The sequence below is a fragment of the Pocillopora verrucosa genome, chromosome 7 (genome assembly GCF_036669915.1).
Source record: "Pocillopora verrucosa isolate sample1 chromosome 7, ASM3666991v2, whole genome shotgun sequence".
Lineage (NCBI taxonomy): Eukaryota > Metazoa > Cnidaria > Anthozoa > Scleractinia > Pocilloporidae > Pocillopora > Pocillopora verrucosa.
In genome coordinates this window covers 10,100,206-10,126,055 of record NC_089318.1, presented here as the reverse complement: position 1 = coordinate 10,126,055, position 25,850 = coordinate 10,100,206, and the positions used below count along the sequence as shown (strand labels likewise).

Below are 25,850 nucleotides of genomic sequence, written 5' to 3'. Positions count from 1 at the left end.
TATAACAGCACCGTTTCGAAAATTCTCCAGAATTATGTGTTATAGCGCAGGTGCACATCGCAGAAAATAAAAAAAGAATAGTTTAAAAAAAAAGAAAGAAGGAATTTTTGATGTAAAAATTACTGCAGCAGCTTAAAAACCAATGCTTGACGGAAAACGCTGAAAATGGATTTTCTAGTTGCAATGATATTGGTAACATTTTCACATAGAATCGATGAGTTCATTTCCACTGATTAAAAGATCCAAGATTTCTCGTCAAATGTTTGGAATTTATAGAGTAACGATGGAAACATTGATGACTATCACTCAGTATATAATTGAATTTATCTTTTATTAGGTACTGTGATCAAATAGAATTTCAATGAACTTAATTTAACTCATCCTCTTGTATATCTCTAAAATTATACTGAACAATTAACCACGTGGTACTCGACATTAAAAAAGACGGCAATCAAAATATTTTAACACTCCTTTTCAAACTATCTCTTACACCCTAATGTATCTACAGTGCGAAAGGAATTCAGAATCAAGTGAATCAACTGAGCAACCATTCTCACACCGAAGGAACAATTTTCCATTGCTATACTTAAAAACTATTCACCTCACTGTCGATGTGTCAGTTAACTCATTTAATCTTGCAATTATTACAATATTTTCGGGCGCAAATACTCATAGGTGAATACCGAAGGATATTCGGTGTTCGAGTAATCAATTAGTGGGCGTCTTCAATGCCATCCACTATTGGTATAAACTAAACTCCATTATTCGGAGCGAACAGAAAGTCTTCACGATAAAGGATTACATGATTCTGATATTATTTCTTAGTTTAATTAGGTCAAGACAAAAACCCGATGGTTGAAGCGTAACTGTTTAGCTAACGAACGAGCGGCTCGATTATGCTTAAACACAACTTTTAACATGGGCACAAAACAAAATATTAACATCATACTTGGAAGCAACTCGAAAATCATGAGTATACAAATCAAAATATCCACAAATGATTGAGCAACAAAAAGTTCTATCCTGAAAGATGCAATAAGAGCGATTGGAATTGCCCAGGAAAGTGAAACCATCAGAATGACTCGGCGACGCTTCATAAATGTCAAGTATTGTAAAGGTTTCGTGACGGCAATGTAGCGATCCAGGACTAAACTGCACAAATTCGTCACCGACGCAAACGCAAACAGGTTTCTTGAAATCCACACTGTCCTCGAAATAAATGGATCGTTGCACATATCCAACGCCTCACACGCAAACCGCGAAGGAACAGCGCTCATCCCAACACAGAAGTCAGCCACCGCGAGCGAAACGATAAACGCGTTAGTTTTAGTACGAAGCTGCCGTTTGTTACAAACGAGGAAGATGATAAATCCATTTCCAGTTGTGGTCAGGATGGAAAGAGACCAGCCAAGAATCCAGAACCAAGCTTTCATTTTGCGATCATAGACGATGGTGGACTCGTTGATCGAAGAGGAAAATTGCGAATTGTAAAGTATTATGCAACTTTATTTGCATACTACTTTACAGCTGTAGTTTAAGTGCAATGCCTTAATGTGGCGTACAATTACAAACAGGCAAAACAAAATTCTATTGCGAATAGAATGTAATATGGCGCCTTTAAGGACATCGGGTCACTAAAGCTCATCATCAGAATTGCCTTGCCTCTTTTGTGTCTTGTTTTACCAGAGTTGGTCTCATTGTTTTCTCAACAAAAATAACATTAGCCTTACGGACTCGTGCAATTTTCTTGTCTTTGTAAAATTTACTCGTGCTTATTTATACCAAATTGCACTAGAAATTGTATTATCATCTGTACAAATTGCTCGTTTATAACAGGAATTCAAAGACATTGATTCTAGTCATATCAGCGACTTTTATACCAACATTTGCCTGTGATGTAAAGTAAATGATAATTAACAAGAAAAACACTGACATCTATTTTATCCCTATGACCAGAAATGTTTCCATTATTAGTTGCCCAAAAAGCATTTTCAAAATGTGGGGATATCACGTGCTAAGTGTTTCAAGAGGTAACCTGTTACGTTAGCAAGACAAGCCGAGAAGCAAGCTTGAGACATGTTCTCCTCCTAGCTATACCGTATTAAGTTACATTCATTGATGTGCTTAAATTGTCACTAATTAAGTAGACATACCACTAAAGCAAAATATGCTAAGACTTCTGTTAGTTAGCTTCAGCTGAGTAATAACTAGTGTCCTTTATCAACCTTCACTGTTCAACCTTCGCCGTTAGTCATTTCGAGAGCCTGAACAATACACAAATTGTAATCAATTTAAAACTTAAGTTTCTTTTTTATAATTTTTATGGTTGATTATCACATTGAGATTTCATGCATAGGAACAGTAATAAGTCAATTCTGGGATATTTTAACACCCAATTCGCGATACGAGTGGACATTTTAAATGTTGCGAAATATCTTTCCGAGCCTCGTTAATACGGTAAAAATTCAAGCAATGAGCAAAATGCCCACTCGTATCACATGTCAAACCATCGAATGAGGGATTTATTTTCTCCTATTATTTCTTTTCCAAGTATTTTGGCTTTTAGTTTCGAAATACATCTAAGTGCATTGTCTGAGGATCGTATCGATCGTATAAAGGCACGCGCAAAAAACCAGAACAGCCTTAGTTGTTGATATACGTGAAGAAAGTCATAGATATCTGTTCAACCGAATTTAAGTTGCCTTCACTAACATGTTTTAAATCTCATTGCACTAAACTGTATCAACACATCTGGTCGTCATTAGCTTGAAAAATTAATACTTAATCCTCTTTCAACTGCATGTCATATGATGAGAACCTTAGTTAGAATTCGCTTCATTAATTTTTGATTAAACTATAAGAAATTGCGATAAAACATTTCTTAAAAACATTTTAAGATTTCCAAAAAACGACGACATTTCGACGTTGGCTAAACGTCATTATCAAGTCAAAAAATGATTTGTAAGTTGTAGTTTGTCTATACCAAAATAACCATGGGTGATAAAAAGCTATACCGAATCAAAGAAAAAGTTTGGCATGTATGGAGTCCGTCTGGATATTTAAATTAGGTTTGTGATTCTTGATGAACAGCATTTCAAAGACTAAACAATCAAATTTACCCTGGCACTTTCTTAATATTCTGATTGGTTTTCTTCCAAGAGGTGGTTGCTACTGTAAGCTTCCACGAGATGTCGACCGATTGCCGAATATTTGTGCTCAGCAATGCGTTGATGAAGGTTTCGGGCTGTGTACCCGACATAATCTGCATCGCGCAGATCACGTGAGAAACAGTATACAACGCATTGCCGATTCACTATTGACGGCTTGATTTCTTTGGGTTGGAGATCTTGCCCCAATTTCTTGCTCACAATGTAGGCTGCAATGTGGGGAGAATCTTATGGCTAAGATCGCGCAACTGCTTCCGAACCGCACCAGCGGCCACTTGATATTTGAATGGAAGACTAATTCTTACTGTGCTACTATCATCGGTGTTTCTTTCCGCTGTGCCTGCCGAAGGATTTCTAAAAATAAAATTATTGATAGCGGAATCAATAAGGCCTGCAGGGTAGTCGAGACGACTGAAAATGGAGCGCAATTTGACGCATTCTGCATTAAAAGCCTCTGTGGTAGACGATTCAGTGTTTTCAGAATATTTTTACCGCACAACCTGCCGAGGAAATCCAAGTGAGATTTCACGATATTATTCCCGCGTCAAGTGATGAGCTTTTTTTAAAATGGAAATCATTAGGAAAAGGAACGGCCTCGATAAAGAAACTTGCTTCTCGCTCGTCTGGGAAGGACTTTGGAAAATCAATTCACTTCATCTCACCCAATTTTCCGCGAAGTATTACGTGACTCTGAAATATAATTCTGTGGGTCTAAGAATTATTATTAATCACTCCAAAGTACAAAGTACTCCAAGCTTGGTTTCAGTCTTCTCTTGGCAAATTTCGTCCTGCCTATTCTTGTAATCAAACTACTATTGTTCTGTCAAGAAAAGGTTCTGTTTTTATAGGTAATAACATGATATCGAGTGCAAATTGGTATTTCTAAGTACGAGTAAATTTTCAAAGACAACATATTACAAGAACCCGTAGCCGGTGCAAGTGCAATTTGTCGTCTCTTAGAAATGTATTGACGCTTATTACACTTATTAGAAATAATGTCGTTACTTGTCAATAATTTACATGAAAAAAAACATCACAGACAGACAGGACAGACGAAATTTGAGGAGCGTGCGCGCGCTTTTTGTAATTTACACTCGTGTCACAACTTTGCACTCGTTTTCAGCCAATCAGAAGCGCGTAATTATTTCACGTATACTATCAACAAATTCATAGCATTAGATTTACTCCTTTCGATCTAAATTGGAGACGCCAGAAATTCTGTTTAGGATGGCTATAAAACCGACAAATTATTTGGCATAAAGAAAAAATGATAAACAATTGTAGACTGTTCGATGCTTATTCTCAAAACAAAAAGAGAAAAGATGATTTGAAACAGAACATTCGTCGATGTCATGAACTTACTTTACAATAAAAATTGTCAGAAATGAAAGCCTAGAGTCATCATTACTCTAATTTGCTAAAAACGGCAATTTTGAACTTTTTAATCCCATGTGGAGCTTAATGTAAACTTTAACATGCGCAAAAATAATCATTCTAAGTGCTATAATAACTCGTACGATGATAATTTAGATCAATTATTAATAAAGAGTCTTTATAGCGTTTATCGGTGTGACTGTGGAAGTGTAAGAGCAAACCGGTGTTTGTTGGTTTTCGGTAAACACGAGTTTCAAGTTTAGTTCCGTTCTTGACGATTTTAATGTAGATAAAAGAGATCTTACCAGTGGGAAGCTCCATCGTAAAAGTAAGACTGGAGTGTAGGCTATTCAGAGTAGTAAGAAACACAACAGTAGCAGCGCAAGGCATTCCTAGCACTCAAGAAGTAGGGGAAACACAAGATGTACACTCAAGAAGTACGAGGAGACAAAAGACGTACACTCAAGAAGTACGAGGAAACACAGGACGTACGCCCAAGAATTAAGGGGAAACACAAGACGTACGCCCAAGGAGTAGGGGGATATGCAAGATGTACACTCAAGGAGTACGGAGAAACACAAGACGTACACTCGGGTAGGGGAAACGCAAGACGTACACTCTAGAAATAGGGGGGAAACACAAAACGTACACTGGAGAGGTAAGGGGAAACACGAGACGTACACTCAAGAAGTAGGGGGAAACACAAGACGTACACTCAAGAAGTAGGGGGAAACACAAGACGTACACTCAAGAAGTAGGGGGAAACACAAGACGTACACTCAAGAAGTACGAGGAAACACAAAACGTACACTCAAGAAGTACGAGGAAACACAAAACGTACAGTCAAGAAGTAGGGGGAAACACAAAACGTACACTCGAGAAGTAGGGGGAGACACAAGACGTACACTCAAGAAGTAGGGGGAGACACAAGACGTACACTCAAGAAGTAGGGGGAAACACAAGACGTACACTCAAGAAGTAGGGGGAAACACAAAACGTACACTCGAGAAGTAGGGGGAAACACAAAACGTACACTCAAGAAGTAGGGGGAAACACAAGACGTACACTCAAGAAGTAGGGGGAGACACAAGACGTACACTCAAGAAGTACGAGGAAACACAAAACGTACACTCAAGAAGTAGGGGGAAACACAAAACGTACACTCAAGAAGTAGGGGGAAACACAAGACGTACACTCAAGAAGTAGGGGGAAACACAAAACGTACACTCGAGAAGTAGGGGGAAACACAAAACGTACACTCAAGAAGTAGGGGGAAACACAAGACGTACACTCAAGAAGTAGGGGGAGACACAGGACGTACACTCGAGAGGTAGGGGGAAACAAAAGACGTACGCCCAAGGAGTAAGGGGATATGCAAGATGTACACTCAAGGAGTACGGAGAAACACAAGACGTACACTCGGGTAGGGGAAACGCAAGACGTACACTCTAGAAATAGGGGGGAAACACAAAACGTACACTGGAGAGGTAAGGGGAAACACGAGACGTACACTCAAGAAGTAGGGGGAAACACAAGACGTACACTCAAGAAGTAGGGGGAAACACAAAACGTACACTCAAGAAGTACGAGGAAACACAAAACGTACACTCAAGAAGTAGGGGGAAACACAAAACGTACACTCAAGAAGTAGGGGGAAACACAAGACGTACACTCAAGAAGTAGGGGGAGACACAGGACGTACACTCGAGAGGTAGGGGGAGACACAAGGCGTACACTCAAGAAGTAGGGGGAGACACAGGACGTACACTCGAGAGGTAGGGGGAGACACAAGGCGTACACTCAAGAAGTAGGGGGAGACACAAGATGTACACTCAAGGAGTACGGAAAAAAACACAAGACGTACACTCGGGTAGGGGAGACACAAGACGTACACTCAAGAAGTAGGGGGAGACACAAGACGTACACTCAAGAAGTAGGGGGAGACACAAGACGTACACTCAAGAAGTAGGGGGAAACACAAAACGTACACTCAAGAAGTAGGGGGAAACACAAAACGTACACTCAAGAAGTAGGGGGAAACACAAGACGTACACTCAAGAAGTAGGGGGAGACACAGGACGTACACTCGAGAAGTAAGGGGAGACACAAGACGTACACTCAAGAAGTAGGGGGAAACACAAGACGTACACTCAAGAAGTAGGGGGAGACACAAGACGTACACTCAAGAAGTAGGGGGAGACACAAGACGTACACTCAAGAAGTACGAGGAGACACATGACACATGACTCAAGAAGTAGGGAGAGACACAAGACGTACACTCAATAAGTAGGAAGAGACACACGACATAAACTCAAGAAGTAGGGGGAGACATAGGACGTACACTCAGGAAGCAAGGGGAGACACAAGACGTAATCTCAAGAATTAGGGGGAAAACACAGGACGCACACTCAAGAGGTAGGGAGAAATACAAGACGTATACCCAAGAAGTAGGGGGAAACAAGACGTACAATCAAGAAGTACGGACACAAGACGTACACTCAAGAAATAGATGGAAGCACCAGACGTACTTCTTCTGTGCTTTAGCCGCTTTCAGCGTTTATTTACAACAGAAAAGAAGACAGTCACGGCTCCTCTATTTGTGTAAGAAAAGTGCTGATTCATGAGTTTTATATTTTGTATGATCTTCATTAATATTATCATTATTTATCATCATCATTATTATTATCATCATTACTGATCATCATCATTATTATTATCATTATTATTATCATTATCACTATTAGGGTTAATTTTACTCATTTTATTGTCTCAGCGAAGTGATCAGTTTGTACATGATGATAGGGATATTTCGTGACGGCGTACTTGAAATGTTAGTAACTGAGTCACTAGATAGAAAGCTCAGAGGATACTTCGCAATCCCGCGGACATGTTTTTTACTAAGCTTTAGGGTTGAGTTATGTCGTAAATATTGATGGACTTCGAGTCAAGTTCATGTAAATGGTATCATTCAAAACCAATACATATTGTTTCCCATCCATCAGACCTCCGATCGATGGCTCCTTCCCCAAGATGCTCGTGATTCCGCAGAAGAAAAAACTTTCCTTGATCATAAAACTGATCCAAGCATTCAAATAGATCTTTTCAAGTTGTTATCATCATTATCATTATCACTCTCAGTCGGTCTGAATATTGTTACTAGTGATCCTCACTTACTCTTGAATTCCATGGACTCATACTCCCTGAAGAAGATGACCAGCAAAGTAAAAATTTGTTTGACTCATGGACTTTTGGAGAGAAATGAAAGCTGTCTTCCTCAATCCAAAACATTCGTCTGTTAACTCTCTTTCCGGCTTGAAAAAGGAGTCTGCCACTTCGCCTTCCATTTGCTAATTCACTCCTAAAATGAGTTCGTTGTTCTCCCTTCCTCTGCCATTTACATTAAAGATTAAAATGTACTTGGTAAAAGGAAAATTCTTATCTCGCTCATTTAACCACTAGATCAGTTCACACTTTGAGGATGATTGTTGTTTCGCTTCATCAAAGAGGCAAAACAGAGGCGTCTCTTTACCTCCTTGTTTATGTCTCTCTTAAAGAAAGAGTACGCCAAAGGGTTGATGGCGGAGTTTAACACTAAAACAGGAATTTTATATTCATCATCATAACATGATTCGTTATTATTCAACAAAAAAACTAAACTACATCGCAAGTAGATCCCGTAACACACAAGAAACAGACTTATCACAATACCCATCATTATAACAGCAGACTTCTCCTGAGTTTTAAAGAAAATCCGATGGTTGAAACTTAATTGTTTTGCCAACGAACGAGCACCCCGTATGTGCTTAATTACAACTTTTAACATGGATACATAGCAAAATATTAAAATTACACCGGGAAAAAACTCTAAAATCATTACCAGACAAGTAAAAAGGTAGAATAGAATTGGGTTCACTTTAAAAACAAGCTTATCTATTGTGATAACAGTAACAAGGGTGGTCGGAATCGCCCAGGATGAAGAAACCATTTGAACGACTCGGCGACGCGCCATAAATGTCAAGTATCTCAAAGGTTTTACTAAAGCAATGTAGCGATCCACGACTAAACTGCAAAGGTTTGTCACGGACACGTAAATAAACAAGCCCCTAATGGCCCATGAAATATGCTCGATTGATGTTGAACTTTCGCAGCCATTAACCATCTCACACACAAACCGCGAATTAACAGCTGTAATCCCAACACAAACGTCTGCTATTGCGAGTGACACAATAAACGCGTTGGTCTTAGTGCGAAGCTGTCGTTTGCTCCAAAAAAGAAAGATAATAAATCCATTTCCAGATATGGCCAGAATGGAAAGAGACCAGCCAAGAATCCAAAACCAAATTTCCATTTTATGATCAGAGACGATGACGCCTATTTGTGTATTAACGCAAAGGATACGTGATACATCTGTTACCTCTCAAGTCTTAAATTATAATTTATATAGACACCACTGACGTACATTAATTAACAATAATTTACGATATACATATTACTCTAACACAAAATATTAGTTAAGTCATCTTAAGCCTAACAAAAATTCATTTCCCCTATTAACCGTGCACTGTTTATAAAATATGCACCGTTGTTAGTTTCACGAAGTCTGAACAATAAACCAGTGATAGCTGTTTAAAACTTTAAAGGGGTAAGTTTCTAAAGAAACTGTGGTGCTGCGTCGGTGGGAGAGTATAGCAGGTAATTTAGTGTTAACAACTGAGTTGAAAACGTAAATTAGCCACCGTAAAGGGTAAAAAAGCTGACGTTTTGAGCGTTAGCCCTTCGTCAGAGCGATTTGGCAACGCTAAAAATTTGCGAGCGAAACAATGGCCGACGTTTTAAGTAGGTTTTCTTTCGCAACCGCAACAGCAATACAGCAGCTGAAAAACAGCTCTAACAGAGAAAACACTGTAAAAAGCACTACTTTTTGATTGTCGGTTTGGAAAAATTGCGAAAAAAAATCAAAATTATGAGCCGATCCAGCTTAACACTTTGCTCGAGCGATTCTACGCCGAAAGTAAAAACAAACATGGTTAAACCTCGCACAAGACGATTCAATTCCATCGAAAGTGATTCGGACACAGACTGAACAATTCCTTGAACTATTTGGCCGGACTTTGAACTTTTCTTGCGCCTTATAGTGAAAATATCATTGTCTATTACTGTTTTGATCGTACGCGGTTGTTTTGACCGAATGCACTTGATGCGCGCGCTTTGCTTCTGCGTAATTATGATAAGCTATCTCGAATTTTTTCATGTACATTATTAATACGTAATCACATGATTTTTCTCGTGCAGTTTGGAATAAATAAGCACTTGTTAATTTTTTCTAAGACCACAAACTGCACGAGCCCGTAGGGCGAGTGCAATTTTGTTCTTTGAAAGAATTTACTCGCGCTTATTTATTCCCAATTGCACTCGAAATCATATGATTACCTACATATCTAGCGCTTACACAAAATATTAGCTAAGACATCTGGTCATCTTAGACCTAACAACAATTTATGTCCCCTATTAACCGTGCACTGTATATATAACATGCACCGTTGTTAGTTTCACGAAGTCTGAACAATAAACCAGTGGCAGCTGTTTAAAACTTTACTTGCGTTTGCATAATGTTCACTGCGCATGCGAGGCACGGACGGTGGACGTAAGTGCTATATGAATATATACATATAGCACTTACACAAAATGTTAGTTAAGACATCTTAAGCTTAACAAAAATCCATATGCCCTATTAACCGTGCACTGTTTATATAACAGGCACCGTTGTTAGTTTCACGAAGTCTGAACAATAAGCCAGTGGCAGCTGTTTAAAACTTTACTAGCGTTTGCATAATGTTCACTGTGCGTGCGAGGCGAAGACGTTTATTATTTTCTTTCACAAAATATTACTGAAACTTAGACAATTTTAGACATTGCCCTATGAGAAGTCGTTGCGAAACAATAGGCCTTGACAATGATAAATACTTGATTGAGAAAATCTTTTTATTATCAAAGCCGTTTTTCACTCTTTTCCCTTAAGTTTAACAGCATTAGGGTCACAAAAAACTTAGCCAGAAGGAAGTTATTTTCTGCTGAAGAAAACACTTTAGGGCGCGACGAATTTGAATCAATTTACTCTCCCAATCTTCACTAAATCCCTCTACCTCCCAGACATAATCCATACGCAACATCTCCATACGATACCAATAATTTTCTTGCAAACAGGTTAAAAGAACAGACAAGTGAGAAGGTGTAAAACCAAATTCTCTCGTCCAATGTACAAGGAAATGACTGGAATTTGGTAGAGATAAGTACTAATTGGATCGTTGGTCTCCCGTACCTCGATTTCTGCGCGAGGGCTGGAAGGGAATAACTGTAATTCTCTCGCTGACTTCACGGCTCTCGATAGCATCCGGGCTTGACCGAGCCAAGAATGGAGAAGGACTAACTTATCTGAAGTGTTTCAAGTCTGTGAAACTTTGAATAAACGATCTTGCTGATTCTGATAAGTTTAATAACCTAAATTTTAAAATTTTTAAAATTATGGTCATTTGGACATGACACTATTTGTAGGGACTGATATCTCGTTGCAGAGCCATGTAAGAACGCCGCTTAAAAGCTTCAGTAGACACCTAAAAAGGTCACTACCGATAAAACATTTTTACATTTCACGCTGTGAGTTTGCACACTGAGTTTTTTTTCAGTTTGACAAGGGGATTTACTGAACACAATCAAGGAAACAAAACTGACTGATAAAATTTCGACCAGAGGCAGCTGCTAAAAAGGCATTAAAAGGCATTGTCAAGATTGGAAACAGGATTAATTTTGTAGCTGTAGATAAGAGAACATCGACTGCAGTTAATATCTTTTGCTATAGACCACTAGGCTAAAGGGCCAAGTTCACAATAAATATCAAGGAGTCTCCTCTTTACGTACATTTTCGGTTCAATTCGGGAATCGTAGGTATCCCGGCGTCTCTTGCGGTTTTCATGTTTCATGTGTGGTGCTGTACAGACAGTGCTCTTTTTACGGGCGGCAAATCGTAAGTAAGGTTGCAATTGAACTTAATCGTTTGTGTTACGACCGATAAAGTCACCTCCGTACTTTAGTAGACCGCCGTGATAACTTTCCACTTACGCCCGTTGCAGTTGTTGAATACCAGTCAATCACAGCCGAGCACAATGGTTCTTAAAATAACGCGTATTCAGTCAGCCTTATCGCCTGAGGAAATTGTCTTCATTGTAAGAAAAAAAACATTATAGTCTACAGGAAGTAATGATGAGGTTTATCCAAGCAGTAGACCGCACTGACTTTCTATCGGTTTACCGACGTGTTAACCCATGCGAGATGCAGAGGGAAAACGAGAAAAGTTTGTACACCACGAGCAGGATGCGAGTGATTAACAAACTTTTCGCGTGTTCTCCCAACACACCAAGTGGGTTATGACGCCAGGAAACCGATACTGCTTTTATGACATAAATTCAACTTTCAGTGGGTCGTTTAATTACTGGTGCAATGAAAGACAGATTTTTGACCAATGAGGTTGCTCCAAGTATTTCAGTTACTTCATAAATTGTCGAGTATCGCATGCACCTCTTAATTATTGATGAATATATGGTTTTCATATATTTACAGTCATTTACTAACCACTTAGAGAGTTTATTTGTAACCATCATAATGACCACTGAGCTCTTAGTTGGCTTGTTAGCTCAGTTGGTAGAACGCTGCACTGGTATCGCAGTGGTTATGGGTTTAGATCCCGTACGGGCCTAAATTTTTTTCAGGCCTTATTTTCACTATTAGTTCAGTAGTAGTCATAACTGCGAGGATCGCTCCTATGTTCGTTTCTTCAACCGCAGCATACACATATGATTTTCATATAATTACAGTCATGTATCCTGATGAATAATTAATCGATTTCCCAAAGTGCTCCTCGCACCACCTGTTCTATTGGCAGGCTGAGTGACATAAAGCTATTAGAGGCTTTTACTCAGTTTATTAAATTGACCTGGTGTGGGTGACAGGCAACTTGATAGCTTTCTTGACATTTAAACGTATAAAATCAACCATCAAACATTTTTGATAAAGCCTTTTACTTCTGGTCTAAAGTTATAGTTAGAATGTCCCGAACAACTAAGTTTCTTTTCCTTCTATAAAAACGCAATCATTCTGATGGCTAATCACTCAACTTGATCTCTTAACTGGGGCCAGTGAAAAACTTCTCTCTTTAAAAGGATGGATCCTGTTACGCTGTGGCGATGTGGCACAACAAATTCGTCCCTTTACCTCTTTGTTAATGTCTCTCTTGAAAAACGAATACGCAAAAGGGTTGATGGCAGAGTTTAATACTAAAATAGGGATTTTGTAGTCAGTATCATTACATAATGATCGAACATCGAAAACATAAATTAAGGAACAGCGTAGAAAAATCCCGTAACACACAAGAAACAAACTTATTACAATCCCCATCATTAAAATGGCAGACTTTTCCTGAGTTTTGAAGAAAACCTGATGGTTAAAGCGTAACTGTTTTGCTAAAACGCGATCGGCTCGATTATGTTTAAATACAACCTGTAACATGGATACGAAGCAAAATATTAAAATATATAAACTTGGTAAAAACTCTAATAACAAAAGAACACAAGTGAACATCGTAGAGGCAAATGATTTAAAACCAACACTGCTAAGAGCCGAACCAATGCCCAGGGCGAAAGGAATTGCCCAGGATACGGAAACCATTTGAATGACTCGGCGACGTGACATAAAAGTCAAGTATTTCAAAGGTTTCACAACAGCAATGTAGCGATCCAGGACTAAAATGCAGAGGTTTGTTACAGATGCGTACGGAAACAGAAACTTTGACGCCTTTACAGCCCGAAAAATAGGTGAATCACTGCAGGCAGTTACAGCTTCGCACGCAAACATCAAGGGTACTGCGCTCATCCCAACACAGAAGTCCGCCACTGCAAGTGAAACAATAAACGCGTTGGTCTTAGTGCGAAGCTGTCGCTTGCACCAAACAAGAAAGATAATAAATCCATTCCCAGTTATGGTCAGAATGGAAAGAGACCAGCCAAGAATCCAAAACCAAGCTTTCATTAATAACACTGAGTCTACGCTCTTTGCTGCTTTTGCTTCAAAGAAAAAGTAGATATTTCGCAAATATATTAATATATTTCCTGAGAATAGCAAACAGATCAGATTACAAAAACAGGTCATTTACAAACCCCAGAACAAGTATACGTGCCACGAAATCTTAATGAGGAGTATAACAGATTTATTTTCTTTTCTGAAAGGCTTCAAAATGTTCCGTACCGAAATGATAACTACTCTTTGCCCTTCATTCATTTAGACACCGTTATAACTTCCACAAAGCGAGTAGCATCGGTTATTATATACGGGTTAAATCTATAGGATGCTGATTGGTTGATAAGGAAGCTTTCTTCTTTTTATCATCACTGGAGAATTTATATTTGATCTTGACTGGATGAGCGCTCTTCGTCTGCAATGAGTTGCTTCCCAGTCAAACTGAGTTTTGGAAAAAGTCCAGAGACTCAGAGATTGATTTTGATCGACTTGACGCATCTCCGCACAACAAGGAAGGCAATCGGCATAAGGCAAAATGCTCGGTATACCTGTCTGTAATTCTGATAAATCATGTATAAGCTTCCCTTAGTGGTCTTACACCACCTGCTAAATGACCGATATAAGCCTTTATCTATAAATGTGACAGGCAACTCGATAGCCTCAATGCCATTCAAATGATGATGAAAACAATCATCAAACATTTTTGTCCTATACATAATTTGTATTTTTAAATTACAACATTTCTAATGATTGCGTTATGAAGTATTTAGTTAGTTAAGTCTGATTTAGCGTTGTTTATTTCTAGCATTTAGTCACTATTTGAGTTCAAAGTCCGAAGTTATTTGGGTTTAAGCTGTCACGATGAGATTACTAATTTTGACTGTCTTGTCTAACTTCTATAAGGGTTTGTCTACTGACCTTGCCTTGGACCCACACGAGTTCTTGTTTTGGCTTACGCAGTCAAGTATTTTTTCTATTGATCGGAAGCATTTTGTTCGCTGTTGTTCATTTGAGAGATTCTTGTTAAAGAGGTTGGGTCAGTGTTCTGACGAAGGCAAATGTTTAATTTTCCAGGATCAGCCGGCAGTTGACTAACATGCCTACCGATGGAGAATATAAAGGCATGTACTTGAAAGTTTTTAGTCAATGAGAATGAGAGAGAGAGAGGGAGTAATTTTCGATCAGTCATTCAGAGGCAGAGTGGTTAAAGAGAAGAGTGAAAGTGAATTTGATGTAAGTGGAGAGTCTCAAAATATTCTCCAGAATTCCAAAAATGCTCAGTTTATCTACATTTTCACTGATTTTCGTCTACAAAACCGGCAGTTTGAAATGAATTGGATATTTAACTTAATAATTTAATATTGAAAAATAGCTGACTTCATTAATAACGTGTCTTTTTACTCACAACTCAGAACCGTTACTGCCGTTCGACAAGATCACAACCGCTGAGATCACGCGTAGGTCATGTCGCGTGTCCTGAAAGCTTCAAGCTCGGAGTCCGAATAGTTTTTATCACGAGATTATGGTTGCATTCAGGAGAGCCTTGATAGCGCGAATCTAACGCTGATGTAGTTATTCAGAGTCCTCAGTCAACCTTATGAAAGTTGAATAAAGTGATGAAAAATTCCACCGTTATGTTCAGTTAGTTCATTTGACTCTTATACTACGTATATTCATAAATTTGGCCAGGTTTCAGTGTCATTTTCTCAAGTGGCGAGTCAAATCACTCTGACTTAGGGTTAACGCTCGAAATATCAGCTTTTAAACTCTTCACGGTGGCCAATTTACGTTATCAACCCATTTGATAATACTTAATTACCCTGTTATACTCTTCCACTAACGCAGCACCACCGTTTCTTTAGAAACTTAACCCCTTTTTGTATGAATGACAAGACCACAGCAATTTTCCACGTACGTCTCTTTGTGCTTTTATCTTAAATCTCTGCCCGATTTATCCTAAATGTCCGAACATTTTCTGATATCTTTCGCCAAACGCTCGTCTTCTGAGCCGCATTTGATTTGCTTGATGTTCATAGGGAAGACTGGTGACGAGAAACTCGATTAACTTAGCGGCCAAGCCAGCTTTACGCCTCATGGCTTTCACAAGATAGTCGCTTATCAATAAGGGCTTCTTCGCAGTAGTCGTTGATAAAGAAACTAGAACGTAAGACACGTCAATAAAGTTGTTATCATCATTATTATTATTATTATTATTATTATTATTACTTATGATTGTTATCATTTCTATCATCATTTGACTGTCCCTTCCGATCACACTTGCGACAACGGCTAATTAGTTCATTATCATAAGAAAGAAAAACCCTGATCTTTACCTTTGAAACACGAACACGATCAGGTCCACTGTTTTTTTTTTTTTTTTTCACGACTAAGATCGGCTTGTCTGTGTACCAATACGTATGTACGCTAGCCAGACCTATATCTTATGAAGGCCTGAAGATATGAGCTGGCCTGGCCGCTAAGTACCCTGAAACCATGTCGAAGCTAAAATATGGCGGCCGAGGAGGAGTGGTATTTTGAGGAAGAAGGCTGCCTCCAGTTCAGTGGCCGTCCAACTTCTGTGACTTTTTCACCTACATCAAACTGCTTCATCTGTACGCTCAAAGATGGAACGGTTGAAGTCGTGGATGCGCGTTCTAGTCTAGGTTTGAAGCGGACAGAGCCGGCAGTATCAGGTTTGTACAAACTGAAGCATGTGTTTTTCATGCAGTCAGATTACGCGGCTTCAAATGTTTGTAACTAACGTCAGATGGATATGAATCACCTACCCCTAATGCTACTTCGTTATCGTGACAGGAGTTTGAACTTTCAAATGGTCAGTGCTTTGTCTTATGCGAATTCTAATTTTTGCATGTGTTAGACTTTATACATGCCCGCGTACATTGTAAAATCAAGATCAACTCCTCAATGATCGTTTTGAAGACACAGTACGTAAACGTTTTTTTCGTTAACAGAGAAGGTGGTCATTTCAGCGTGTTGCACTTAATTTTTTGAGACTAGCCACGAAATCATTGATCATTATTGGTGTACAGCTTTTAGAATGGAAGTCACAAACTTTCAATTTGTAAGCCAAAGTTATGTCATATATTGACTTCAAGTGCATTAAAGCACCATAGTTATCTTAAATTTGAAGATAAATTGCAAGTGAAGTATTTGTAGGCCTGTGATCAATAAGAGGATCTGAATTGAGTTAACCAACTAGCAAAAAAGGGAGACAAATACAACTGACTACCAACAAAATGCAAAAAACAATTACCCTGTAGTGACAAGTTTATATGAACCCACAACTGACGTGTTGCAACATTATCCATATTCATAAGATTCAGTTAATTATAGAATTTCCTGTCATTAAGCTTACTTATGGCTTGGAAGGAGCACAGGCTCATTTCCAGAACAGTGTCTGCTGCTTCTCATGTATTACCAGATAAATGTAAATAATTAACATGAATTTTTAATCATTAACTGAGATTTGCTGTCTACCGACAAAGATTGAACATTTTAACTAACTACTGACAGAGTAATTAAATTCTAACAGGGCTCATTTGAATAACAGCATCTCATACTCAAGCCTATAACCCAACAAAATGAATAATTAGCATGGATTTTTATCATTAACTGAGATTTGCTGTTTACCGACAAAAATAAAAAATTATAACTTACTACTGAAAAAATGATAACATTCTAACTGGGCTATTTTTCTGAACAGCTTCTGGTCCTCAAGCTCATTTATCCAACAAATATGAGTAATTAACTTGCATTTTTAATCATTAACTGATATTTACCGACCACCGACAAAGATCAAAAGTTTAAAGCGAGTTCCGACAAAGTAATAACGCTCTAACGAACAACCAACATGAAGACCTGCCCATTGAGACTCTCCTTTAACCCTTTCACCCCTAAGACCTAAATAGCAATTCTCCTTATTATTTACCGTTCAGTACTTATAATTTATATATAAGAATTTGGAAGTCAATCAAACAATACCCTGTAGATGATGATTGTTTCACTTCTCATCACTTCTTTGTAGGATTTTTTTGATAGTCAAATTAAGGGGAAAATGATTTTCCTGAATTTTCATTTTTCTAGCATAATCTATTGCAAACAATACAGAAATAAGAATTTTTTCTCTTAAAATAGCCCTCTTCCAGTTAATTTAAGTAACTTTAACCCATTTAAATTGTGAGAGTTACCAGCTCCTAATTTCTCATTACATTATACTGCTGAATCATTCAGTAATATCATGAGAATGATGGAAATGATTGCCAACCTAAGAGGCTCTGATTGTTACACAAATGTAAATAAATTCTCTCTGTCAGTACCACAGGGAGTGTATAGAGAGGAGTATGGAGAAAGTGCATACTGGTCTACTAACATCAACTACAACCAGTTTTCACACAGTTTGTATAATTATGCTCAGGGATAGTTATTACTCCAACATTTCATTGTTTTAATTGCACAACAGGAAGATTAAGCCTTACAATGTACCTTGGATGTAGACAGACTTTAACATCTTTCATAATCATTTCCTATGTAGGAGAAGCTAAGTTCCTTCAATGTAAGTTTTGTCCTGAGGTGGAGAAGCTGTTTATCACAAATGGAAATGTATCTGGACTCAGAAAGGATCTTAATGGCGTCTTGCTGCTGGACAGCATTTTACAGCCTCCTTTCAAGGGTCCTTGCATGGAACCAGTTGTGTTTGAATTGACTCTCTCAGATGTAAGTATTAAGTATAAGGTACAGAATATTTAGCAAACAGGACTTGGAATAGATTGTGAAATGTTTCAGCCTATGATGGGATCAGTTTGGTTATTTTTCGGGAAGGAACTTAAAACTGATGGTTTCTTTCCCCACCCAGAAGAAAGGGTTGGAGAAGGGGTGCTGGGAATGGAAGATTTAGATAACTCTTAGTCTCTTTTACCATTTGACCTCCCCTAAGATTGATTAGTATCTAATTTCTCCGGACAAGATCACTCCTGAATCAAACATTGAGGTCACAAGAAAAAGGGAAATGGTCACTGATAAAAAAAAGCCCTTGATTGTTACACAAATTTTACTTGTCAGCACCTTACAAACCATATGAAGAATATGCATAGTGATGTTAAGGTGGAAAGGGTCATGCTATAGTGTGGAATGAGCACTGGCAGTTGAGTTGTGGTTACCTTTTCATAAGGCCAGCACACAATACATTGTACATTAGAAATTACTGGTCATGGTAGAAATGACGACCTTGAAATTCAATATAGAAGGAGAGGAGTCAGTTTACCTCCTCTATTTACATTCATGATAATGTACATGACTACTGGAGAATAGGTGCAGGTGTAAGTTTACATGTACATGTACAAGTAGGAAAGAAGCAAATTTATGGTATTGTCAACTATTTGCATGATCAAGCACAAACTGAAGAACGAGTTAAGAAGAAAAGTAGAAAATAACATTCATTCTATCGCACAATTTGCCTTCTAAAATGTGAAATGAATGATGAAAGGGTTAAACTGGTGGTAAAATATTTTTAATTCTAAATGTGATTGCTTTTTCAGGCTATGCAGTTACTATCAGCTATAGAATTGTGTCTTTCATCTGGACAGGATGATTCAAATATGAAGAATATAAACACTGTGCAATCTTTGCTTAAAGAGGAAGTAGACAAGGCTCAGTCCCTGTTAGGCTCAAGTCACGATAAAGCAATTAAGGTAATCATGTGCTGTAGTGAGTACTAAGTTATGGTTAAACCTGTGACTGACAGTCACAGGTTTAACCTGAGAGGATCAATCAACATGTCATTTCTCCTCAGAGAATCAATACAGTATCGAGTTAACACTTATGAGAATTTATCAACAGTGATCTCTGCCTGATGTAACAAAAATTATATTATTGTGTAATCATCTCTTTGGAATAGATTTTTTTCTGGAAACCAGCCATTAGGCTACAATTTATTTTTCCTTTTTTCAAAATATTTCAAGTGCTAGGAACAAACTTTTGAATGATTTCTGTTGAAACTTGAAGTGAATGTCACCTATGAGCATATCTATTCAAGATTATTAATTTCATTTTTTTCTTTATAAACTTCAAAAAAGTATCTCTCCAATAAGTGTTGATTATTGTTCAGTCAGGGGAGAGCTTGTTAAGAGGAAGTTGATGACACTGTTATAAACTTGAGTTCTATAGGGTTGTCTTACTAGTTCTATGTGAATATTGTTAAATAATCTTTGAGTTGGGTTCATGTAGTTCTCTAACAGTATTATTTTTATTTTCTAGTGGTGTACTTGCCAGTTGAAGTATGCTTGTAGTGCACTGGAGAAAGTGTTTGCTGATTTGATCACTTATCTTCAGAGAAGCCATAAAAATCATGCTGCTCTCCCCATTGTTGCTGCCATGCAATCAAGAACTATGTACCTGCTTGACGTAGTCACCACCGATAACAGACCAACCTCGCCAGGGAACAAATTTCCGATGTTTATGGAGGCAGTGCGGAGAAAGACCTTTTCATCATGGCCTCATAAAGAATACAGGTATTAACTGATCTTTGCACTTCAAGTGGGATTTCTGTTCTTAAATGGACACAAGAAATGTCCTGAAGTTGTGAAGTGAATTTGCATCAGTAGACCCTTCTTTTCATATGCATAGCTGAAAACAAAACTGGAATATTAAATTTGTTGAAACATTCCTGTTACCCTCCTTGGCTGTCATTGTTGGTAATGAGAAAATTGGACCATAGAACTGTTTTTACCTCAGTTGCATCAACTCTCCCCCACCCCCGCCCCCTTCCCTTCACTTTAATAATGTCCAAGGTCTGCAAAAATTAACTGATGGAGAGTGAAACAATAGGTACAACTGGACTTAAAAATTTTGAGAAGTGTATCTTTTTTTTTTCTTAAGATTTTTCTCCAAGTTTTTTGATCAGGTAATTGGTAACAATATTTTGTTGAAGCTAAGCCCCTTCTGCTGCAGATAATTGGGATGTATTTTTACTTGTGAAATGTATTAGCGTGACATATATCTGTCTTGTTTTATTTTCTGTTTCTGTAACTTATTAGATGGATTTTTTTTTACAAGGTGGGCATATCCAGAAGCCATGGCAAAAGCTGGTTTCTACCACCAGGTAAGTTTTGGACCAAATTACGTGTATAGGGGCACTCCTCGCAGCTACACTACTTGTTTTTGCTTTTTGAGCAAACATTTCTGTGATTCATAAATGAATGGCATAACTGAGAGCTGATCAGATTGCTAGGATACTGGTGATTTCAAAGTGGTTGAAATGAATTGCAATCAATTGTAGTGTGTCTATTCATGTGTTTTACACAGCTCTCATTATTATACATTATTTGGCTGAATGTCTTTTTTTTCTAACTCATTCAGCCTAGTAACCGTGGTGATGACAGAGCTCTATGTTTTACTTGCAATGTGTGTCTGGTGTGTTGGGAACCAACAGACGAACCCTGGTAAGATAATATCACAGTATTATACTTCACCATTAAACCACAGATTCATTATGGTGAGCTATGTTCTTACTACTTTTAGGTTCATGTGAAACACATGTGCTGCATGTTGCTAGGGCCAGCAATATCTAAAAGAGTTACATGTATAATTATGCATAAATACAACGAGAAAGATACTAATTTTTTCTCTGCTTTTGTTTATTTTATTTTTTAGGGCAGAGCATGAACGGCATTGTCCAGAGTGTTCATTTGTGAGGGGAAATAATACCATAAATGTCCCTATGTCAGGTTAGCGATATTCTCTGGAGGGTGTAGAGATCCAACAGTTTTAGTGTATCTATGTATACAACATAAATATTGTTGAATGATCCCTGAAGAAAAATCAAGGATATTACTTTGTGTTGGATCAACTAATAATCCCTTAATTTATATTTTTATTTGTTGTCATCATTTGCCTGCTTGATTTTGTTTACATAATGAAAAGAGAAATTATGCCATGGTCACTCATGGGAGTTAAAGCATTAAGGCAGTTCTGTTTCAGAATATGGTAATGACCATAAGACTTTTTAAACAGGCTTGAAGAATTTTTGAGCAAGGAAAACTTCAACCACAACTTGTTCATCTTCACTTGTTCATGTCAATGGTTATAGTTGTTGACTTTTGACTTATATTTTGCAGTTTCATTGGCCACTGCTCCCGCCTGTACCCATGAATCAGTTCAAATTCAAGTGAGTTCTCAAGTTGCAAACAATAGTTAAACAAATTCTTCATGTCCCTTTATCCCTTTCAAGATGTCCCTACGTAATGTTTGAGTGAAATCAAGAGTTACTATTTGTGATATGTGTAACTGGAGTTCATGAAGTAGAAGTGGGAGGAAGGGAGGAGGGGGGCAGCTTGGCTGAGGGGCTAAGGACACTTGATTTGAAATCTAGGTTTTATGGTCAAAGTCTCCCCTCTGGAACTCTATTGAATTTTTTTTTCCTCATTAGCCCAGAGTTAACTTCTCCTCTGAACAATTATGATATGGACAGGTTTGCCCAACACTAGCTGGAATTCTTAAAAATATTTGTTATGTACCTTTTTTTTTGTTTTGTTTTTTTTTTGTTTTTTTCTTTTGGTGTATTTATTTTGCTCCCAATTAGTATATACATGTAGGTGCTGTACCAATTTAAAATACTGTTCACAAGAGATAATTATATCAATATTTAATTAAATTTGTTTTTTTATTTATTTGTTTGTTTGTCTGTTTATTTGTTTAGTTATTTAATATTTAATTTGTATTACTTTGCTAGTTCATCAGTGAAAGCTCATGTTCACACTTCATGGCAACATGTAGTGAAAATGGACATGTCATCATCTGGGACATTCAAGATGAACTGAAGGTAATAATATTTAACTTATCAAATGTGATACCCTGAATGGAATAAATGATTGTTGCTTGTCCACTTCAGGCCTCCTTTCCCACTTAATCATTACCTCCCAGAATGGCCAGCATCTAATTTTTCCTTTCAATATCACCCCTGCATCAAACATTTAGGTCACTAGAATAAAGGAAGTTATTACTAACTAAAGAAGCTCTTGATTGCTTAAACAAATTGTCCTTGTCAGCAGGAATGAAGATTTTGAACTGTTGAGTTCTTCTTGAGAGGTTCAGAATGTATTTATCATCACAATTTCATACATACTTTTGAATGGCATCCATAAAAATTGTGTGGGTTTTTCAAGGACACCTTTCCTTGCATAGAAAGCATAGGCTGTCAATTTGACTTGTAAAATCCTGGAGAAACTTTCCCTATGATTTAATAATTATGGTTTGACAATGGAAGTCAAAAGATATCAGCATTGCTCATGTTTTTTTGTTTTTTGTTTTTTGTTTTTTTTTTTCACAGATCCATACTGAGTTTCAAGTAAGTCTACCTGATGATGTTGAAGAAACTCCAGAAGGAGATTTGCCATCTGAACACTTTTGCCCTCCTACAAGCTTTGTGGCTTGGGCTGAGCCTGACTATGAAGACATGGAAGGTACCAGTAGTGAGCCAGAGAAAGATTCCAAAATTGCAGGTGATCCACCAGAGAGCAAGGCAGCTGAACTGTCAAAAGAGGAAGCATCATTCCATAAGAATCCAAATGAAGACTGCAACAGTGGACAAGGTCTTTATCTTGAATTTGTGTAATGTTATTTATCTCTGTCATGTTAGTTCTTAATCATATACCGTAACTTAGAGTCATTGGTTCATTCACCAGTGGTAAATCTCCTATTTCTGCATAATAACTAAGTGTTCAGTATTTTAGTGAAAATAAGGTTTTAGTGGAAGATTTGGTGGAATGGTGGTAAACACTGGTCAGAGGGACCAGTGAGACCATGAGTTCTGGCTTTGTCACTGTGTTGTGTGGTTAAAATGATCCTCTTTCACAGAGTTTCTCTCCTCCAAGGAGATTATATCTTAACCATAATTAGATCAGGGTCATTTGATAATTTGCTAGGGAGGACTTGCAAGGGACAAGCATCATGTTTAGAAAAAGAAGTAATACTTGGCTCCTAAGCCTCTAGAAGATAAAGCCAAAAAGTTGCTCTTCCCTTTCACTCCCAAGTGGGACCTGGAACTAATTTCTCCTTACAATATCACTGTACACTATAAATAACAATATCAACTAGGGGATTATTATCTGACATAAAACCAAAATTCTCAGAAGCAATATATGGGAAATGTGTAGGCAGGTAGGAAGGAGAATTATTGTTTAGGAAGATCTTGGGAGTGAAAGAGTTAGGTTAATAAATGGTCAGGCACTGTTTGTATATGATATGCTCATAAACACACCGTAAATGGTTTGTTATTGTTATTTGCAGATGAAAAGAAGAGTGCTGGCTGTCACTCTGAAACTATTGAAGAAGAAACTAAAAAAGAAAAGTTAGTTGTCTGTACTGTGTCTATCATTTGTTCTTGTGGAAAAGATCCTACAAACTCTACTAGTCAGAGCTGTCAATCATTTGCGCACACTGCTACATTACTTGTTGCAATTCTTATGCAAAAGAATTTTACTAGTGATCTTACCAAATCAGAGGACAAAGGTGATGTTGGTTGCAGTGCAGGTCAGCTTTGTCCATACATTTTGGTTTATGATATTGTTACAAATTCAGGAAACAAATTGGAGGAATCCACAACAAAGCAGGCTTTCAGTGTTGAAAGTTGTATTGAATTAGACAAGGATATGCTGATGCATGACCCTTATGGATTGTCTGGGAGTGACGATGAGTTTTTATATGATGAGCTGCCTCTTGGCCAGCCACCACCTCCTGTTCTTCCTCCCGATACACTTCACTCATCTGTGTTGCAGAAGTTTGCTGAGGCTATAACTGGTGATTTGGGGGCAGATCCAGGAAAGACTAAGAAATCAAAAGAAGAAAGAAATAGATGTGCTAAACTTGTTCAGAGTGTTGATATGTCAAAAGTTTGTGACAATCGTTGTTGTAAGGTGTCCAGCATAGTCCCTTTTGGGGATAGTGAACATATTTTGGTTACTGTTGTGTTATGCTCTTCCTCCGGAAACATAATAACAGCATATCCAAATGAAACAAGGACAAACTCCTCAGCTGGAACAGAAGAAAATTTTGTGGAAGGGACCCGTCCTAAAACTCTAAACTGTGAGCACAATTTTACTCAAAGCACACTGGCAGTGTATGATATACTCAGCAGTAATAGTAAAAGAATGTTGTCTCCTCAGCCTTTAAGAACAAAACAATTTGCGGCTTCAGAAGGTCTGTTTAGTACTATAGTGGCTCTTCCACCAGAGAGCCATGACCTCATAGGTGACTTGAATCTATGCTTACAAGATGCAGAAGCAGAGTTGTCTCCAGAGAGACCTCTTTTGGTTGGTGCTGTGAAGAGCAGTGTCATCCTCATTGATGCAAACTCTCTTAATATACTCACCAAGTTTTCATTATCCAATGGAAACTCAAACATATTGCATGTCTTGAACTGTCCTGGGATGGATTGCCTTTGTGCATGCAACGAGGATGGAGCAATGCATTTCCTAGGTTTGCGTCGCCATAAGGCTGTGGAAGCAAGTCAAGGAAGTGTGGGGCAGGACAGAACAGATAGCATATCTCAGGTTCCCCCAGCAGGGTCTTGGTCACAGACAGGTGATTATAGCTAAGAAATAAAATCATTGAAATATTAGACCTTATTAGATCATTGGATGAGATGACAATTGTCAAACTGGTTTTGACAATTTATCTGAAATCTCAGTTATTGTAAAAATTATTACAGGGAACAAAGAATCCTTTAGAATTTGCTTTGCTCTTTAGATACAATTATGTGGCTTTTTGCTTAGGGTTGGAGTGCCCAACTAGAATCAAGGATGCAGGACACAGAAAGAATTATATGTGTCCTGTCTGTCTTCCATGCTTTGCTGCCCTTTCAGAATGTCAAAATTGTTGCTTTTGTCGCAAACAGGTCTTTTTTTCTGCTGGATTTTCTGATTTTGTTAATAACTAGCAGAAAAGTAAGCTTTTTCTGTGAAGTTGTTTTAAATGTTAGTCCTAAATGTGACACTGACCTTAGTACCCACCCTGTGTTTGAGCACACAGGAAAACTGAAATCAAATAAAACGCAACAACTAACCAAGGAGCCATTGAGATCCTAAAGTAAAAACAAGGAGACTTCCAAATTCTTATAACCAATTTGCCAAGAAATCTGTTGGAAATAGATTGGAGAATTTGCTAATCAGATCTTAAGGTGTGTTATGGTTAAGAGAGTTCCTCTACACACGAGTACAAGAACTGGATCTT

At 37.9% G+C, this 25,850-nt stretch overlaps 3 protein-coding genes across 3 annotated transcripts in view; 1 reads left to right on the top strand and 2 right to left on the bottom strand.

Annotated features, from left to right (window-relative positions):
• Window positions 1-8,001: 8,001 nt before the first annotated feature.
• LOC131770699 (octopamine receptor beta-2R-like) lies at window positions 8,002-8,889 on the bottom strand. Its single transcript, XM_059086409.2, has one exon. It carries the CDS (start codon window positions 8,887-8,889, stop codon window positions 8,002-8,004), a length of 888 nt encoding a protein of 295 aa, XP_058942392.2.
• A 3,740-nt stretch (window positions 8,890-12,629) lies between these two features.
• Window positions 12,630-13,646, bottom strand: LOC131770729 (trace amine-associated receptor 1-like). Its single transcript, XM_059086445.2, has one exon. The coding sequence runs from the start codon at window positions 13,617-13,619 to the stop codon at window positions 12,705-12,707; it is 915 nt and encodes a 304-aa protein (XP_058942428.2). The 5' UTR covers window positions 13,620-13,646; the 3' UTR covers window positions 12,630-12,704.
• Window positions 13,647-16,108: 2,462 nt separating this feature from the next.
• Window positions 16,109-25,850, top strand: part of LOC131770684 (baculoviral IAP repeat-containing protein 6) — a 42,042-nt gene continuing 32,300 nt past the window's right edge. Inside the window, exons 1-11 of the mRNA XM_059086397.2 lie at window positions 16,109-16,300; window positions 18,160-18,341; window positions 19,163-19,315; window positions 19,881-20,134; window positions 20,679-20,724; window positions 20,982-21,064; window positions 21,276-21,349; window positions 21,740-21,789; window positions 22,354-22,443; window positions 22,951-23,212; window positions 23,910-25,202. Coding sequence (XP_058942380.2) covers window positions 16,117-16,300; window positions 18,160-18,341; window positions 19,163-19,315; window positions 19,881-20,134; window positions 20,679-20,724; window positions 20,982-21,064; window positions 21,276-21,349; window positions 21,740-21,789; window positions 22,354-22,443; window positions 22,951-23,212; window positions 23,910-25,202 — 2,671 coding nt within the window. The 5' untranslated portion in view covers window positions 16,109-16,116. The remainder of the gene's footprint in view (window positions 16,301-18,159; window positions 18,342-19,162; window positions 19,316-19,880; window positions 20,135-20,678; window positions 20,725-20,981; window positions 21,065-21,275; window positions 21,350-21,739; window positions 21,790-22,353; window positions 22,444-22,950; window positions 23,213-23,909; window positions 25,203-25,850) is intronic.